General features: G+C 34.2%; 1 protein-coding gene across 4 annotated transcripts in view; it reads right to left on the minus strand.

Annotated features, from left to right (window-relative positions):
- The window catches only part of DYNC2H1 (dynein cytoplasmic 2 heavy chain 1), a 169,427-nt gene that overhangs the window by 150,265 nt on the left and 1,472 nt on the right, over window positions 1-17,690 (minus strand). For all 4 annotated transcript variants that reach the window (XM_035327873.1, XM_035327865.1, XM_035327882.1 and 1 more), the window contains exons 2-20: window positions 16,104-16,274; window positions 14,968-15,103; window positions 14,445-14,563; window positions 13,717-13,861; window positions 12,694-12,926; window positions 12,223-12,357; window positions 12,009-12,122; window positions 11,706-11,817; window positions 11,409-11,533; window positions 9,793-9,968; window positions 8,405-8,600; window positions 7,650-7,745; window positions 6,731-6,883; window positions 6,522-6,620; window positions 4,353-4,492; window positions 4,036-4,264; window positions 3,446-3,573; window positions 2,084-2,199; window positions 876-1,003 (exon numbers count right to left, since the gene is read on the minus strand). In XM_035327873.1, coding sequence (XP_035183764.1) covers window positions 876-1,003; window positions 2,084-2,199; window positions 3,446-3,573; window positions 4,036-4,264; window positions 4,353-4,492; window positions 6,522-6,620; window positions 6,731-6,883; window positions 7,650-7,745; window positions 8,405-8,600; window positions 9,793-9,968; window positions 11,409-11,533; window positions 11,706-11,817; window positions 12,009-12,122; window positions 12,223-12,357; window positions 12,694-12,926; window positions 13,717-13,861; window positions 14,445-14,563; window positions 14,968-15,103; window positions 16,104-16,274 — 2,751 coding nt within the window. The remainder of the gene's footprint in view (window positions 1-875; window positions 1,004-2,083; window positions 2,200-3,445; window positions 3,574-4,035; window positions 4,265-4,352; window positions 4,493-6,521; window positions 6,621-6,730; window positions 6,884-7,649; window positions 7,746-8,404; window positions 8,601-9,792; window positions 9,969-11,408; window positions 11,534-11,705; window positions 11,818-12,008; window positions 12,123-12,222; window positions 12,358-12,693; window positions 12,927-13,716; window positions 13,862-14,444; window positions 14,564-14,967; window positions 15,104-16,103; window positions 16,275-17,690) is intronic.

The raw sequence follows: 17,690 nt of genomic DNA on the forward strand, positions 1-17,690 counted from the left end.
CTAACGACTGTGCAGGATTGATATCCTAGGGCTACGACAGGCAGTTTTATAAAAACACCAGCTTATTCTGATCAGTAGGAAGTAAATCAATTTTCAGGCGTTAGTAAGGAACAAGAAGAGAATAAAAGATATAATATTGTTGTATCATTATCTAAATCTCTGGTTGTCTGCATCTTACAAGCTGTGCAAAACTCAAATTAGTGCCACACAAGAATATTATTGCAAAACTGGGAAAGGCATACCAAAGAGTAACAAGGATGATCAAAGCTATGGATATGCTGATGTATAAGATGAGATGAACTAAAATTCTTCCATCTAGATAACAGATGGCTAATACAGAATACAACAAAGAACAATACAATTGTGTGTCATGAAAAGTAAGAATATGGAATGATTGCTCCATATCTCTTCTAATATAAGACATGAATGATATGAAGTTAACAGATGGCAGGTGAAAAAATAATAATAATAAAAGGAGGTGTCATGTATTTGAGTGACCAACCTACACTTTTTCAGGGGATATTTTGGATGCAAAGGGTGTGTTTGCTATCAAGAGGAGACTAGGTAAGGCTGTGGAAGATAAATCCTGAGTGTTACTATACAGAGAGGAACCACATAAAGCTCTAAAGAGTTCTGGTTAAGGGCTAGAATTCTGGGAATGCATAAAATACGCTGTCCTGATTTTGTATTTTTTCCCTACATAGCCACTTTATTCTACTGCCCCAGACAAAATGCTGTGCTATACGGACCACTGCTCTGACGCTATAATACCACTGCATGTTCTAAACTAGTTATATTAAATATAAGTTTCCAGACCGGAAAGCAATTACATTTTTGGTAGTTTTTGTATTGGATATGATAAAATAGTATCTTACCCCTCCTTTTTGTTCATGTAGTTTTAAATATTTTAAGTTGTCTTCTGATATTTCTTCTACAGTCTGGGGCCTAACCACTAGTGTGTCCATGGCATCAGTAAGAAATGAAGAAACATCATGTAGGTGAGCTATATAAAGAAAGGCGGAACATGAAGTTATTACGGAAAAAATACCTGTAGTAATAAACATCAGTCAGTCAAATCTACTGTGATACAATACTATCATAATTTATGATATTGCACACAAGGTATTCATTTTAAAAATTGCTGACCCCAGTATCACATGCTGCTTCAACAAAGACTGCATGTTTGTGCTTACACATAGATTTTTAAGTTTAATCCACTATTTTCAGAGTATGATTTATAATGTAAGTATCAGTCTCTTCTGAGAATTAAACATTAAGACCTAGTGCATTTATTTGTACACTTTCAAAATCTGCATCTTTTCATGGCAAAAAGAGAAAAATTGTTTTCTGATTTGGGAGTTTTCTTTTGTTTTAACAGAAACTAACTAAATAAAGCACCTTGCATTAAACAACAAAAAGATTCACAAACAAAAGCCTGACTGAGCTATAACATCGCATTTTCCTAACAGCAAGGGCACACAGCACATAGCAAAGAGATATACAATTCCAGGAAATAATGCATCTTCCAGGAAACAATTCAACTTCCAGGCTATGGATCTAATTCACTCTCTGCATGACCCCTGTTCTAAGTTTCCTGTGCTGATTGTTACATTTAAAGCATAAAAACACTGGTATTTCTCATCATCTATATTCAGACTACACAAAAATTGGGAAATATTTTGCACTCTTCAATATTTTGCATTTTGACAATCTAACTGACAAGTAATTCTACAGAATAGGCCTAGATTATTTAAGACTCTTGATGAAGTAATTAAATTTTTAAAAGAAAAATCAAATGCTATTTTTGAATGCAACATTTTGTGATGCTTCCTTCAATTAACTTCAAACAACTAAGAAATTATTCTCTACATAAAAGAAACAATCAAAAGAAGAAAGGGTTTCAGATCAGGCATGTAGTGAAAAATTATTGAGAAATTATTTTTGTTCCACTGTGATTTCTGCCATTCACTATGTCCAAGAGTAAAATACTTCTAAAGTAAAAAGAGTATTTAACAAATACAGTAACGCTAATGACCACATGTACAACAGAAAAAAAAAGCTACTATTCATCAAAGTTATTTACCTTGTATAGATTTTCTCAAAGAAAGGACAAGAATATCGTAGAACTTCTGGATAAAATCATCAATTGCAGTTTTCACAGGGTTGCAATTAACAGTTAAACAATCTATCTTAATGGTGCTTCAAGACAAAAGATTTAAAAAATAAATATTCAGAAGTATATATATGTTTCAATAGCTCTAAGATCAATGCATGTCTACAGTTTAACCTGATTTTATAGCCTAATAAGAAAAAAATCCAACATAATTCTACAAGTAAAACTTGCAGCTTAACGGACAAATAATTGTGTTACTCCTAATACTGAAAGGCATAGTAACCGTTAGGCATATATACCCAATTTTACAGAGACTAAGGTCTAATGCTTCAGTCTTCCAAACAGTTAGAAAATCACTTGATTTTATATAACTAATTTCACTAAATTCAAAAGAGCTATTGTTATACTCAAAAAGAAAAAGAATAATTATTGTGCAGTCATGTCCTTAAACCTCTAATTTCCATGAGAATTTACTAACCCAGGCTTTAATAGTCCTATGCACATAAAAAAAGCCATAGTGAGCCATATCAAGGCCCAGTATCTTATCTCCAACAGTCTTTAGCAAAAGACTAAAGAACACTACCAAAAGTGTACGTGTACCTTACTTGATACTTTCCTGAGTATCCTGCCTCAACATCAATTATTTTTGCCTCGTGCTACTTCGTAACCGTGTGTGTTTTCTGGCTATAAGATCCATCACCTGATTTCTACTCACCCTGTCCATCTTCAAATACGTGAAAATGTTTACTACTGAGATTATCATTTAGCCAGTAAGTGCCACCAGAACATCCTCCTGCTTGAAACGTGACCTCTTTCTAATTGCTCTGAACATGCTTCCCCCCAGTATCATTTGATAACGCTAACTATGCAATACACAGAACCTGTGTGAATGCATGTAAGAATAAAAGCCTAAACTACCCTACCTTACTTACAGGATTTAATCAAGTGCTTAAAAACATTAATTATTTAATGTATAAACATCTGCTAAGTCTGTTTCCAATGGCCACATATACTGCAGGTGTACATGACTTAGCTGAAAGAATTATTAAAATATCACTGTGTTTTGCAGTATCTCAGAACCAGCCCTGAATTTAGAGGGAGGTTCCTGTCATATCAAAGGAAGTCATTAAAAGCTTTTTGAGAGGGCTCCATGGGTAAAAGGGAATAAATGTATAAATATAAAACAAAATCTAAACCTTTAAAAAGTACAACTGAACTTAAAAAAAACACTTGAAATTCTGCCTGCATCTCTACATAAAAACGGTATTTCTATTTTATTATTACCATTATTATCTGATGGAATCCATTATTCAAACAAAGATTGCACTATACCTTGGAAGACGTTCTGCTTCTTTGCCTCTCACTTTTAATGCTTTGAAGTTTTTTTCCCAGTCTTGTTTGCTAGAAAGATGCATTGTCACCAGACTTTCCATATCCACTTGCCCGATTACAATCCACTCCTTTTCAATGTTGTTTTTTATTTCATGTAAAAGAAATATTTAGTAGATTAAAAAACTCTGTTTCTCAATAAGATAAAAATATTTTAATCATGTTTTCAAGCTGCATTTTCTTTAACCATTATGCTCCTTCAATTACCTAGAGATTCACTTAATACAAAAATCAGGAGGTACAGAATGGTTTGACGTATCCACTCATTTAAGGAAGATCAAAACACCTTTTGAGCAAGAGTAAAAAGACTGCTGTAATACAGAGATTTCAATGGGAACTGTACATATGCTTCAAGCTAGGCATGTGCTTGAGTACTTGGCTTAATATGGATAGAATTAATAAACTTTTGCTTACATGCCTTACAGAAATGGACAATAATGCACAGGTTTCATTGCTCAGTTACTTCTAGAATGTCTGAAGCTTAATAAGATAAAAATTTAAAAGAAGAAGTATGAGTCCAATCCTGAAAATACCTTGAATTGATTAGAAACTTCTGCCAGCTTTCTGAACAAATCCTCTGCTTTACTGAAAGCAGTCAGAAATCCATTTGCATTTCTTTCAGTCATAACCGTGAAGATAGACTCTTCCTCTGTTTCACTTACTCCCCTGAACTGATTTGGAATGGAGATGAATCTCTTCATTTCCCTGTAATATCTAGCTCGCACTTCTTCAAAAGGAGGTCTGAATTGCAACCGGCCTTGCCTGAAAAGTGGAACAAATAATACAAAAAATAAATAATTGAATACAATTTGAGCCAGAATATTTTATTTTTAGGAAAAAAAAATCTTACTTGAATATTAGATCTATATTTATTTCTGGTAAATTCTCATTAAGTGCTTCTAAGCCCATCTGATACTGATGCTCCAGAGCTTTGTAAAGTTGATGATTCCAGTGTTGTCTCCAAGCTTTCATATCACATGATTTGAAACCCTAAAATATAACATTTATTTTGTTATCTTAATCTTTCTCCTCAAGCCGTAATTAAGTGAAACTGAGACTGAAGATAGTGATCTTAGTAAAATTCAAAGCAATACTGTGTTTGACTGTTAAGAAGATAGAGAATGTACTTCAGATGAACATAGGAATAATAAATGAAAGCCTTATCAAAACAGTCTCTACTGTACTTCAGGATAAGAACTTCATGAACTTTATTAATCTATGCCAAGATTATTCAAGGTTACCCTAAAATAAATGGAATTCTGCTAGAAATAAGATACAAGGATGGCTGAATGAGAGATCTAAATATGTATCACACCTATTACTTCCCTGTGATATATAAGCTACCTTCTAACCTTTATTTCAGAAAATTCTTGTGTGTTTCCACAGATAAGTATTAACTAATAAGTAAATACAAGACTTTATCTTAAATCAAAATTTCCTTGGAACGTGCTACATTGCACATTCCATAACAATGTTTAAAGCAGTATCATACACTTAAGTTTGTAAATGGTCACTGGTAAGCCACACAAGCATTTTCAAAATGGCAATACAAGCCAAAAAAGAAATTGGAAACATCTTTCAGCTTAACAGATTCTCTTATTTATTTGGACAGTAATTTTCAGTCAGGGCTTTGGCGTCAGACCAGGGCTGCTAAGGAAGCCGTACATTTAAGGTCTGTCCAGTGGAACTCTTCCAACAGAAATGTTTCAGAAACAAAGGAAACTTGAAATTGTCTCATTTAAATCTTTAGACAATTATAAATATAGGTTTTAAATAAAAGTATAAAATTCTTACAAATTGACACCTGTATGACAACAATAGCAACGTATGGAAGAAACCTACAGAAATAGTAATGCTCCATCACGTACAACTATAATTCAGTCAGTTACTTCTAGCTCATTTCTTCCAAATGATGTATCTGAAGTGTTAATACAAACCTGTTTATAATTCTTACACAGATAAATCCAGGTAGTTATTTTCCCTATGCTACTATCTATTCTGTAGATAGAGCCCTGAAAACTTTGTCAGATAATGCAGAATTTTAACAGCTTGATGGCAACAATGAAGTATATTAGCAAGGCATAGCCAGGCAATAATATATTGTAATTTTGGATGGTGAAAGCAGGACACACTTGATTCAGTTTTATCAGTTCTAGTCAAGGATTAAAAAAAAAAAAGCAGTGATTTAACACAGGTTACTTCCATTTTTCATATACCGTATGAAAATGCCGTACCATATTCTGTAATACTGAAAATATTTTCAAACTGATTTTAAGAGCAAATAAAGTATTAATTTCTTAAAAAACAAATTGAATTCAAGATAAAAATTTGCAAATTGCATTTCAATACAAATTACCAACCAAAAACTGAAGGAAAATACACATACAGCTAAATATCCATTTACTTATATTATCTGAGAAATTGAAAATTTTATTTAAAAAATACAGTGAAACTACTGCATTATTTGACTAGCAAATACCAATTAAAATAATTCAGAATTGTATTAGAAAGGACAAGGTTACCATAACCACCTAAGATTACAGGCCCATTACTGTTGAAGGCAACAGGAAAAATTAAATTGACTAATGATATATCAAAATAACTTAGGTGATAGTAATATCATTCAGAGTTACTTTGATAATATGATAGTCTTAATTAAAAAATGGCAGTTAATAGATAAACAAGTAATCTTCATTATTTCTGTCAGAAATGCATTTTAATTCTAAATTTTATACATTTATCTTATTCTGCCTGGAGATAGCTGCACCCATTTCTGCATTTCAGCACATGTTGATGGCTCAGACACAACTGTTGTACAATATTCACCTAAGCCCTAGTACCTGACTGAGTGTTTTTCTTCTCCCATTACTAGCATGACACAAAAAATATTATATTATCCTGATTAATGAGCTATTAACTCATTAATCAAAATTAAATCATAGTATGTTTGAGTCTTAAATCTTGATAACTATTGAAAAATCGGATGTTTGCTACTTGCAATATGACAATGAAACCCTGCCTGTGATTCGAGGCTTGCAAAACCAGTTCTGAGTTCCTGGAGTCCATCTTTCCAACGCTGCTGCTGCCGGAGAAGATCAATATTCATAAGAGATATAACCTGTTAAAAGAATTTTAAAAGATAATAAATATACTCATAACCAAATAAATGGAAGAAAGAGTAAAGTAAGCTCTAAAAACCACAATTTTGATTTCACCTGGAGAACATACCTTTTCAATGAAGTTTGTGTGCCATTTTCTCAGTTTCCTGTTTTCAGTCGAAAGTCGCTCAGCAGCAGCTTGGAGTTTTTGGATATAAACTTCCAATTCCCTGGGATTATCCCATGTTATTTGAGCTTTTCCTCCAGGACCAGACTTTGAATGCTTGAAAAACACGTTTATCAGTAAAAATAATATTTCCACTGTAAAATTCCCCTGAATCATAAGCAAAAATTACAGCTCTGGGGAGATCCTTTTTTTTTTGTTTTCTTTTGTTTTAAACGTATTTTGCATTTTACGGTAGAAAACACAAAAGCACTTAAAGTTCCACAGCTGGACACATTCCTTAAAGATACAGCACAGAAATTGTGCCAGGCAGAAGAATATTTTGTGGCTCAGAATACTTCTGCACAATCACCAGCTTATGGTCTGCACGCTAAAAAACATTGTGGGACAATCAGCAGCCCAACCAAGGATAAAGTTTGGGAAACTTTTCCAGAATGCTTTCGAACCCACAGTTTGGTCTACATCATTTTGTGTGAAATAAACCCAATCCCAAACTTCTCTTCTACCTTCAGTCCCACATTATATTCTGTTTTGCAAAATGGTTCTCAGGAGCATGTTTCCAATAGTTTTTGCAACACTTTCTCTGGAGGCATTTTCTTGCCCAATACTGAGTTTATGGGAATGTTATAAATCTCCAGCCATTTTCACATTGCAGAGTGTTGAAAGAGAGTACAGTGCTTGAAGCTGAAATTCATTATTTCAAAAAGAAAGGCCGGCTGATTTCAACAAATGATAATGAAACGGATGGTGTTGCTTGTATTGGAAGACTGCACTTAAAAACTCCAGTAAAAACATAGAAAAAGCATGATACGGTGGTATGGAGATGCCACTGAAATTCCAAATACAAGGAGGGGAATTCTTTCACCTTAATTATCTGTTCAAATGCTAGGGCAGACTGTAACATCATTGGCTTCTGACTCTCAATCATTTGTTGATCAATAGAATTATAAAAATGTGCCACCTGTAAAAACGAACAGATTAAACTTATAAATAATTGGTTCTTATAAATAATTGGTTCAGTACATTTAACGTTCACAGAATATTTCTGAACATAATGTAAAATCAACGCTACTAAGAAATTAGAATTAACGATAACAGTAAAATGTTTACAAGAATAAAGTACATAGTGGTAATGTCATCATATCTTCTTCTAGTGATGAGTTCTAATAGCCAAAAAACCCTGCTCCTTACATGTCTGTGATTATACTTCACCTTAAGTGCAATGGGTTCAATTTCTAGTTTATTGCAAGTGGAACAATCCCATTGTTTTATGCAAACATAGGCATCTAGTATCATTTCACATGCCTTCACGTGTTCATGATGTCCTCCATGGACACAATACAAGACCTAAAACCAATTTATTTCCTTATAAATTGGCAGCTGGACTAATAGGGATATCCTACAACTAGCATTAGCGGCTGACACGTATATAGCTAATACCTTTTAAGATGCCTAAGGTTTCCACCTGAACACCTGTCAACGATCCAGATGCATGGGTATCTTGTAGGTGCTGTGTCACTTCTGCCTTAGCTGTGCAAATATCTCAGATATCAATGGCATTTTATTTAAAAATAAAACACGGTATCAATGAATTACCTGTTACTACATTTAATGTTATACCTGTTTGAGGATGACCGCCTGCTTAGAGAACTTTTGTGCAGTGTTTGCAGCTTGCTGTATTTTAGCTGGTATAGCAAAACCAAGTGCCGACAGCTGACGTACTTCTCTTAGGAGAGTCACCAAACGGTCTGAATAGAGTATGTTTAATGTTCCAAAGACATGATCCAACTCCATTACTGGACTATTAGCTTGGATGCTAAGCCAAAATCAAATTAAGCATATTCATGAACACAATTTGATATTGGTCCTTTCTTAAGTGCACTGTATAATAATTTAATAAATAATTTAACAAAAAACATCAAACTATCATTAGATTTTACTCCAATTATTTTTTCTACTATAGTAATGCTTCTACCATCATCCTCCTAGGCTTCTTTAATAAACACTTCAGCTTTACTAATTTTTTTTCAGTTTTTTTCTCACCTTTTTCTAGTTCACATATCCACTGCATCCCCCTTTACAGTGAACTACCTCCTTTCTCTTCCTTTTAATTAATCTCTTTGCTAAAAAAAATATTTTAAAAAAACTCTCACACAAACAAATTTTTATGGTACTAATCAATAATATCATTTTGATATATTGCAGTTCTGAATTTGCTAATTTGTTACCTAAGTGTGTTTTCCATAAAATAAAAGTTGGCTTGGGAATAGAAACACTTGTGTCCGGTGAAACTGTGGACAAAACCTCACTTTATTCAAAAGACCTCCAGGGATGGTGACTCAACCACCTCCCTGTGCAGCCCATTCCAATCCCTAACAACCCTTTCAGTAAAGAAGTTTTTCCTAATATCCAGCCTAAACCATCCCTGGCAAACACTTTGCAACACTTGGATGCAGACAGAAGCTATGTGCCCAATTAAAAAGCAAACAAACAAACAACGGTAAATTAAAAACAAAACTAAATTAAAATTAAAAACAAAACAAAAAAAAGAACTATATTTGAATTTCATTATTCTGGTGAATATAACTTACGAGATTTAAATTGTTTTTCTTACCCTTCTTTCATCTGCTCAACTTAGACCACAGAATTTCTCGTGAATAGAAATTTATTTGTAACTCTACATGTGTAATCTGTATATCAACAGTTATATTCCTGTCTCATCTGGTTTCTAGACATTATCACACTATGGATAATGCATAGTGATAAGCCAAACAAACATGCTTCATTCCAGGTGTCAATAGAAACTGCAAGATTAGCCATTAGTATTGTCCTGTCTGGTTCATCTTAACAACCAACCCTGGCAGAATGATGAAATGATCATGAACTATTTCTCTTTGTTTCTGCATTCATTCAGTAAAACCTATTTTTCTTTAATCAGGTCCTATCAAATTACCCTACAGTACAGATTTCAGCATTAGCATTATTCAAATGAAAATTTAAATGCTTACCAAAGTCCTGACTTGGGATTTGATAATTCTGAGTGGATATTCCTACACCAGTCATCAAATTGTTCTTGTTCATATACTTTTAACTGTTCCAGAAAAGAATCTGCACTTTGATGAAAACTTTGAAATCCAGACAAGTCAGAGAGGAGAGCCTGTGCAAGCTTGATAGCATCATCCACCTTGAATACAATCACAAAGAAAGGAAGCTTAAATTCCTGCTATTAAATTAGAAAGGAGGAATCACCACAATACAAATCAGTACTATAAAACATCCCAGTATTGTGTCCTATGTATTAAAATTCTCATTACAGTAAATTGAAATAGTTGGCTTGAGTAAGTTGTCCACCACAAGTGTCTACCACTATTAAGAGATCCTGGGGTATCCCTCATGGTCTTTTGTTCATTTCCCATAAAGTTACAGGTCTCCCATCAAATGCTAACACATCGTGTACTGTATCTATAAGGTTCATGCCAATGCTCAATGGCTTTTCAAATAGGATTTCACACCTATGTGTGGACAAATTAATCAAGACCCTAGTCAATGCAATCAGTGAAGACATGAGAGGAATGCAAAAATTCAGCTAAGCTTAAGGTAGACATACAACTCACACACACCAGCTGAATTGCTCTCTGACATACTTTAGCAGACCAAGCAGAAGAAATCATTATGAAACCTGATCTGTTGCTTTTCCCTCTGAGGACTCACACACCCAAAAAAAGATATTTAAGAATATTTAAGACCTCTACCTTTTGTCACATTCAGCTAAAACGGGCCCTTGAGTTTCTGCAAATCACAGGTGATCCAAAAAAAATGTACTAATCGTTATTTGGGGATGGATAACAGCTATTCTCATTCAAATACGTAGTTATTGTCAATGGCACTTAAGTTTACAGGAAACATTTTGCTTTTAACCAGCCCATACTTTTCCAAAACAAAGTTCCAGAGTTTCCAACTGAAGTTTTAATACAAATCAATTAAAATAACAGAAGCTAAAACAGAATCAAGTATGTCTTAAACTCATTCTGTGGTAAGAGAACAAAGAATTACTTGCCATTTATCTCTACTACACAGAAATAAACTACACTCCTTAGTTTAGCAATGTAAATTCCCTGTCAGACACTGACTCAAAACAGTATTACCAAGAAATCCCTTTGGTTTCAAGGGGACACTGCAGAAGCTAATAATAGATGAGAATTCGATGTCAGAATCTACCTATATGTAAATCTTAAATAGAATTTTAAAATGCAAACTGGAGGATAAAATTTAACAAAGTCATCTCCACTCAGATTTTTTTTCTCTTTTATTTTGTTGTTGTTGGTTTTTTGTTGTTGTTGTTGTTGTTGTTTTGCCAGAAACTAGTAAGTCATAAAAAGAGGCTGTTCAGTTCATTATTAAAAGACTATTTATTGTGTCAGTTAATAAAGTTCAGCTTAGCACATGGTACCACAGATAAGGAATCCTGATTACATAACTCTTGGAAGTCCACAATTTTTTAATGTTATTTTGTCGGCAGTCTCTTACACCTTTTATCTCCACAATCTCTTATGTATGATTTATGTTCATATAATAACACTATATCTAACTAGTAATGAAATCTGTTTGTAATGGAATCTGCTACCTTCAGCTCCAGCTGCCGCACCCATACAATAATATTGACAACTTCAGAAAGGTTTTTGCCTGACGGTGGTCCAGAAACATCACCAGGAACACCATGGCATCGAGTTTCGAAGTCTGCCTGATAGTCTAACACAAGAAAAAGATTCATGTTAGACCAGAAACCTAACAGAACAAGCTTAAATGTATTATTATAGTTATAAAAATATAGTAGGTATAATGACATAATTCTAAAGTAAATAAACAATTATATTATTTGCAAAAATACTAATGTGGTTGAACACTGTTAGAAAATTTTTACCTTTGATATAATCTTGAAGTCTTGCTAGCAATGTTTCCCTTTCTAAAAGTAATTCTTTACTTATATTTGGATGCTTTATCAGTTCCTTGTGTTTCTGAAACGTCTGAAGAAGCTAGAATATGACATTAAAACAAGTTACTTCTTACTCCTGAAAAAAATGAAACATATTCTGATACCACTCTTTATGGCTGTTCATAAGTAGTCGTCTTTGCTCATATTTATCCCTTTGTTCAAAACTGGCTACTTAAGAACTCAGTAACTTTTTCCTGTTGGGAAGTTTTCAGACTGCAAAAATGCCTGTACCTGTTGAGGGCTGTCTTGAATTTCTGAAATAAATTTCTTCAGTTTGCTTGCTACTTTTTTTTCTGCTGGTGCAATAATTCTTTCAAACTGAGAGACTGCAGCTTTCCATAATGGCTAGAAGACAATCAGTATATACATGTTACTTTAGGACTGCTCATCTAAATACTAAAAAGTCACACAGGGAGTATCATTAAATTAAAAATAAGCATTATACCTCTGTGTAAGGATTATAGTGTACAGGATTTAGGCCAGCAAAGGGCTCAAACACCTGGGCAACATGTAAAGCATTTTGTTCACCAGATGGCAAAAAGAATGTAACTTTTTCATGCAGTGTTCTAACAGTTAAGACCTATGAAACAAAAAAAAATACAATATATCAACATGCTTTTACATAAAACTTACATTTAAAAGCAAAAAGCACAAGCAGCACATGACACCCCCGTACTTTTTACAGAAAGTTTTTGAAAGGCTCAGGCAAGCATATGAATTATAGAATGCTCACTCTAAAAAGGCTATAAAAAGTGTTTTTACTTTCCTTTTATGACTTTATTTTTATTTCCTTTTAAATAATGGTACTTATTTCTGTGTTTAATGAAATAGATAAAAATAAATAACAATAAATAGTAATTATTATTCAACAATAGTAATACGTGATAAATAAATAAAGAATAAATGTGGATAATACCTCATCAAGACGTTTGCCGAGTTTGACTAAAGATTCAGGGAAATACTTTTCATTTTTCCACTGATGCAGAGTATAACGCTGCCACAGTTGTCCAGTTAAGTACTCACAAGCTGATGCCCATTGCTCACAAATCAAGATGCCAGCCTTTAGATTTTCTTTAACAGTGTGAAAAGCATCCTCCCACAGGTTCAAAGCTGCTAATTTTCTCTGAACAAATCTACCTAGACAGCTCCCTAGAACGCAAAATAAGTAGATGGAAACAGTATACAGTTTGTTCAAAAACCTTTTAATCTCCACATCAAGTCCCCACAATATTTTTGAAAAACTATTATGAGGTTATTATTTAAAACCACACAAATGTGTCAGTAACTGTTCACATTGTTTAAGAGATTTGTTGAACTGAAACATCTCCAAGTTAGTCCAGCTGGGTTGGCCCAGTATCAGAAACTGATGGATTTTGATTCTGGAATCCATGCACAAGCATCATCTGTATCAGCAGTGATGGCAGCTCTCTGCCCCCAGCCATCCTGATACAAACAGCCATCCTCCTCGTGCACACAAATGTCTGACAGCAGCTGGAAAGCTCGCTGTCCTATGTCCCAGAACACGGGACTGCTGTCACGAGAATGAGGGAAGTAGTCTCTCTGTAAGTCCTGCTCCCACTTCCATACAAACTGAATTCACTTTCAAATGGATTTTTATGCAAATAAACATTCTCCTCTGGGAAAAAGACAAGAAGACAAAAAGAAGTGAAACAAATCTAATCCACAGGCTCAAAAGGTATCAAACTCCATGTTGCTGTTATCTATCGTCCTCCCAACCATGCCTGAAGGCATGCACCAGCACTGGCTGAACTGCTGGACACCACAAGGCAAGCAGTATTAACGGATTATAATTACAACAAGCAAGTACCTTAATGCTGGAGGCTATCAATGGGGTCTTTAAGAGGAGGAGGTCTCTGCTCCAGGAGTCTTTTTACTTTTTCTCAAATGTTAATTTAATAAAGACTGCATAAAGGTTTACCTATTACATCCAAGAGATTATGCATGCGTGGCTGTGGATAAGGATCATGTTCCGTTTGTCTCCACACACTATCAACAGTATCCTTGGTAGTCTCCACTAAATCCGCAACTTCAAATAAAGAGAGACTATCCAAGTTATAATAATCCTAGAAAAAAATATTAATACGATCACTTTGCAACTAGTATTGTAGAAACAACTATACTGAAGTTAGTAATTGCTATGTATCCTTGTTTTATTGCTTAAAAGAATATGGAGGAATCCTCTCAAAATGTTAAATCCTCTCAAAAATGTTAAATATTTAAATTTATTCATGTGAGGAATGCATTGATATCTGTAATGCTATTCAAGCAAGTGTTGTCCACGTGCCTAAAATTTTGCACAACAGAGTCAGTTCTTATCCTCTGCAGTTTCAATTTCCCTTTTAACAAATTCAAGACTAGCATGAACAAATTGTAGCATACTGTTCCATTTCCACAGCAGGTCTTATGATTCAATGGTGAAATCTGCTCCCCATTAATTTCTAGCACTCCCCTGTATCATTGTCACTAGGAACTACACACATGTCATTTAAGGTAAAACTTTGCCTAAGAAAAAATAAGTAAAAAGCTATGTATTCATGTATTTAAAAAGCATGTACATATACTGACATATATTTCAAAGGAGAGAGTTTTTTTGTTTTTTTTTTTAAGTCTACAAATACATCACTTATTATACAAAAGACAACATACATTTGCAATGTCCTCAAACAGGTCTTTAAAATGAGAAGCTCTCTCTTTACTATACAATTTACTTCCATGACGAGCACATTCTATCCAGAACTGAAATTCATCTGTTGGTGTAAGTATAGCTGCAAATAAGAACAGAAAATGTTGAAATACAAAACACATGAATGGTAACAAAATATTTACTGGTGGAACAGACTTTCTAAAGCAAAATTTTGCCTTACGATTATGTGACTGCCCTTTGACTTCTGACTCAAACTAAACGTAGTATCAAGTTCATACCAAGAGACCAGAGTGGATCATCACCAAGCCCAGTCTACTCAGCACAAGTTGTTACATTTCACACTCTGTAGGCACTTCAGTCTATCCATGAAGACTGGAAATTCAACTTATCAAACACTGATTTACTCCTAATTTAAAATTGATTATAGTAACATAATCTATAAAGTTGATTGTTATACTAGTAATGCTTTTAATCTTTATATTAATAGTATGATAATTAATTGTTAAAAACAACTGCCAAACAAACCTTGCACGTCATCTTCACTGAACTTTTCTCCCATGCAATTAGGATCTGATCTTCTGAGAACAGTACTCAAACCAGTTTCAAGCTCACTTAGAAGCTTCTGGAGTTTGGGATCAAATGTTTTACTCCATGTCTCATCCTGCAATGAAAATTTCAAAAAATGTGACTCACTACCAAACCATTACTATTTTCCTCCCATTTATCTAAATGCACATACACACACACACACAGATTAATGGCAGTTACCCACATGATAGGACACTATAATATTTTTCTTAAGGCCAAGGAGAAACATTTTCTGCTTTTTACTTCTCAAATCAGAATAATACAGTGCATTTTTTTTAATCACAAATTCATAAGTCAATTGTTGGATTTATAAAAGAACTTTGAGTGTGTTCAGAATTCTTTAAGTAATTCTCTGTTAAGAAAAATGAATTCTGAATCTAATTCTAGACTAGAATCTGCAAATTGCTGTAATCAAATAATGAAAGTTGTGTTTTCCTAAAATTATTTTATTATGTTGTAATGTGCAAAAAATTAAAAACATGCAACTGCCGAAATTCTGCTTGTAAAGATAACGAAATAAAGACATGGTTATTGTTTTTGACCCAAAAAAAATCCACAAAAGAAACGTGTTCTTTAATGGAAATGAAGCGAAAGCTTAAGAACATTTTAAAATGTTCTATGATTTATGTTCTAAGATGTATGAAAACCGCAGTTGTACAAACTAACCCAGAGGCCAGCACACCTATCTGACATTCTGTAGAAATCATACTTTGTGTGATACTGACATATGCATTTTGGATAAAATATAAACATCTAAAACAGGAAAAATACACTAGATCGGAATCGCTGGTGGAAAGAGAGATAAGGAGCCATGGTCTCCAGTAACCACAGCACCGTGTATTCCCTTTTTCTAGTCAGGCACACGCATATCCAGAACCCTCCTGTTATCCTCAGTGAGACGATATGATAAAGCGCCTTCTTTAACTCAGAAATTAGAAATATCTTTCATTATTTAAGCTCTTGAAATCCTTTATTTTTATAATAAAAATATTTTATCAGAATAATTAAGATAGACAGTGGAATTCTAATTTTTCAATTTAAATCTATAGACTTTAAATCAGTATATTGCTCACCTTCAGTAATACTGGTGCAAAAACTTGTCGAACAGCTTGATAAAGGGTGTTAATTGGTGAATCTAGCATAGATGACACAAGGATATTACTATGAAGATTATCTTCAGTAATTACATCAGGTCGCAGCTTAAAGAATACCAACACACTATTCTTTGAATCAGTAGCTTCAATCTGTAATAATAATATAAAAAAGGGATTTATTTTTCTAGAAAACTGTGATTGACTGTGTGATATACTAAATTACCATTTATACAAATGATTTACATTAAGAAAAAAATGATAAATTACCACATTATTCCACATGTGTTCTGATAACATTCTGGTAGTACTTGATTTGCACAGAAAATCAAAACTTTTATTATACTCATTCTTGAGTTGATAGGAACCTGAAATGTAATTTCCAACATCAAATACATAATGCCTTTTTCATTATAAACCATCCACAAACACCACAGTTACTTATTCTATTTTTAAAGCTTTTCTTACTGCTTTGTGAGGACAAAATAGAAACTCACTCGCGTGCCTTGAGAAGAATAAATGTGAAGAATGTAAACTTTCTTATTGCATTTTTATACAGCATTACTTTGGAAATAACTTTCTCAATATTCAATATTGACCTTGGAAGTCTGCAGATACAGAGCTCTACTGTAATTCATCGACTAGTCAAAGACAGAAAATGGCATGCTTGTTCATCAGTAAAATCTTAAGAAGTCAGACAACTATTGTTACTTTCACAGTCCCACTTGTGGACAAAATTCTAAACATTAACTTAAAATCAAGCATTGAAATTATCTAGGACAAAGAAGAATCCATGAAAAAAGGAACGTTATTAATGTGATAAAACAATAGTAAAAGATACTCGGTGAAATCCCAAATTCTGTGCAATTGTAAACACCTGAGAACTTTTTTTTTTTTTCTTTTAAAAGAAATGGAAAGCTAGCAAGAGCAGCTTTCAGTTTTACTGGACAGTGCCAGGCTTTATTTCTTATCAGATCCTTAAATGACTTTTAAGGTCCAGCAGGCCCAACACCATGACTTTTCCCCATACTCTACAAACATCAATTCAGTGGGACAACAGCTGAAAGTTATGGCCCCTGTACACACCAGCTGCTGACAGTGGCTTTGGCAGTGGCCTGCCTGCAAGCTCACCTGGGAATGAGCTGTGCATCAGGCTCCCCCGGGACTTGCGAGACAACAAGCCATCCCACAGGCCACCATACACAGCACCCTAAAACTACCTATTACCCTACAACTGCGCATCACGCTAAAACTATGTGGCAACCTAAACCTACACAGCACCCTTAAACTGCATATCAGCCTACAACTGCACATCATCCTAAAATTGCGCAGCATCTTACAAGTGAGCATCGTCCTAAACCTGTGCGTTGCCCTACACCATGCGCCCTACAACTACATAGCATCCTAAAGCTATGCAGCACTCTAAAACTGCTCATCAACTTAAAACTGCGCATCGTCCTACTACTGCACAGCACCCCTGTGATGGTTTTACTCGAGTGGGCAGCCGAGCTCCACCACAACCGCTCTCTCACTCCTCCCCTCCTCAAAGAGGAAGGGGGAGAAAAGACA

Source organism: Oxyura jamaicensis, chromosome 1 (assembly GCF_011077185.1).
Source record: "Oxyura jamaicensis isolate SHBP4307 breed ruddy duck chromosome 1, BPBGC_Ojam_1.0, whole genome shotgun sequence".
Lineage (NCBI taxonomy): Eukaryota > Metazoa > Chordata > Aves > Anseriformes > Anatidae > Oxyura > Oxyura jamaicensis.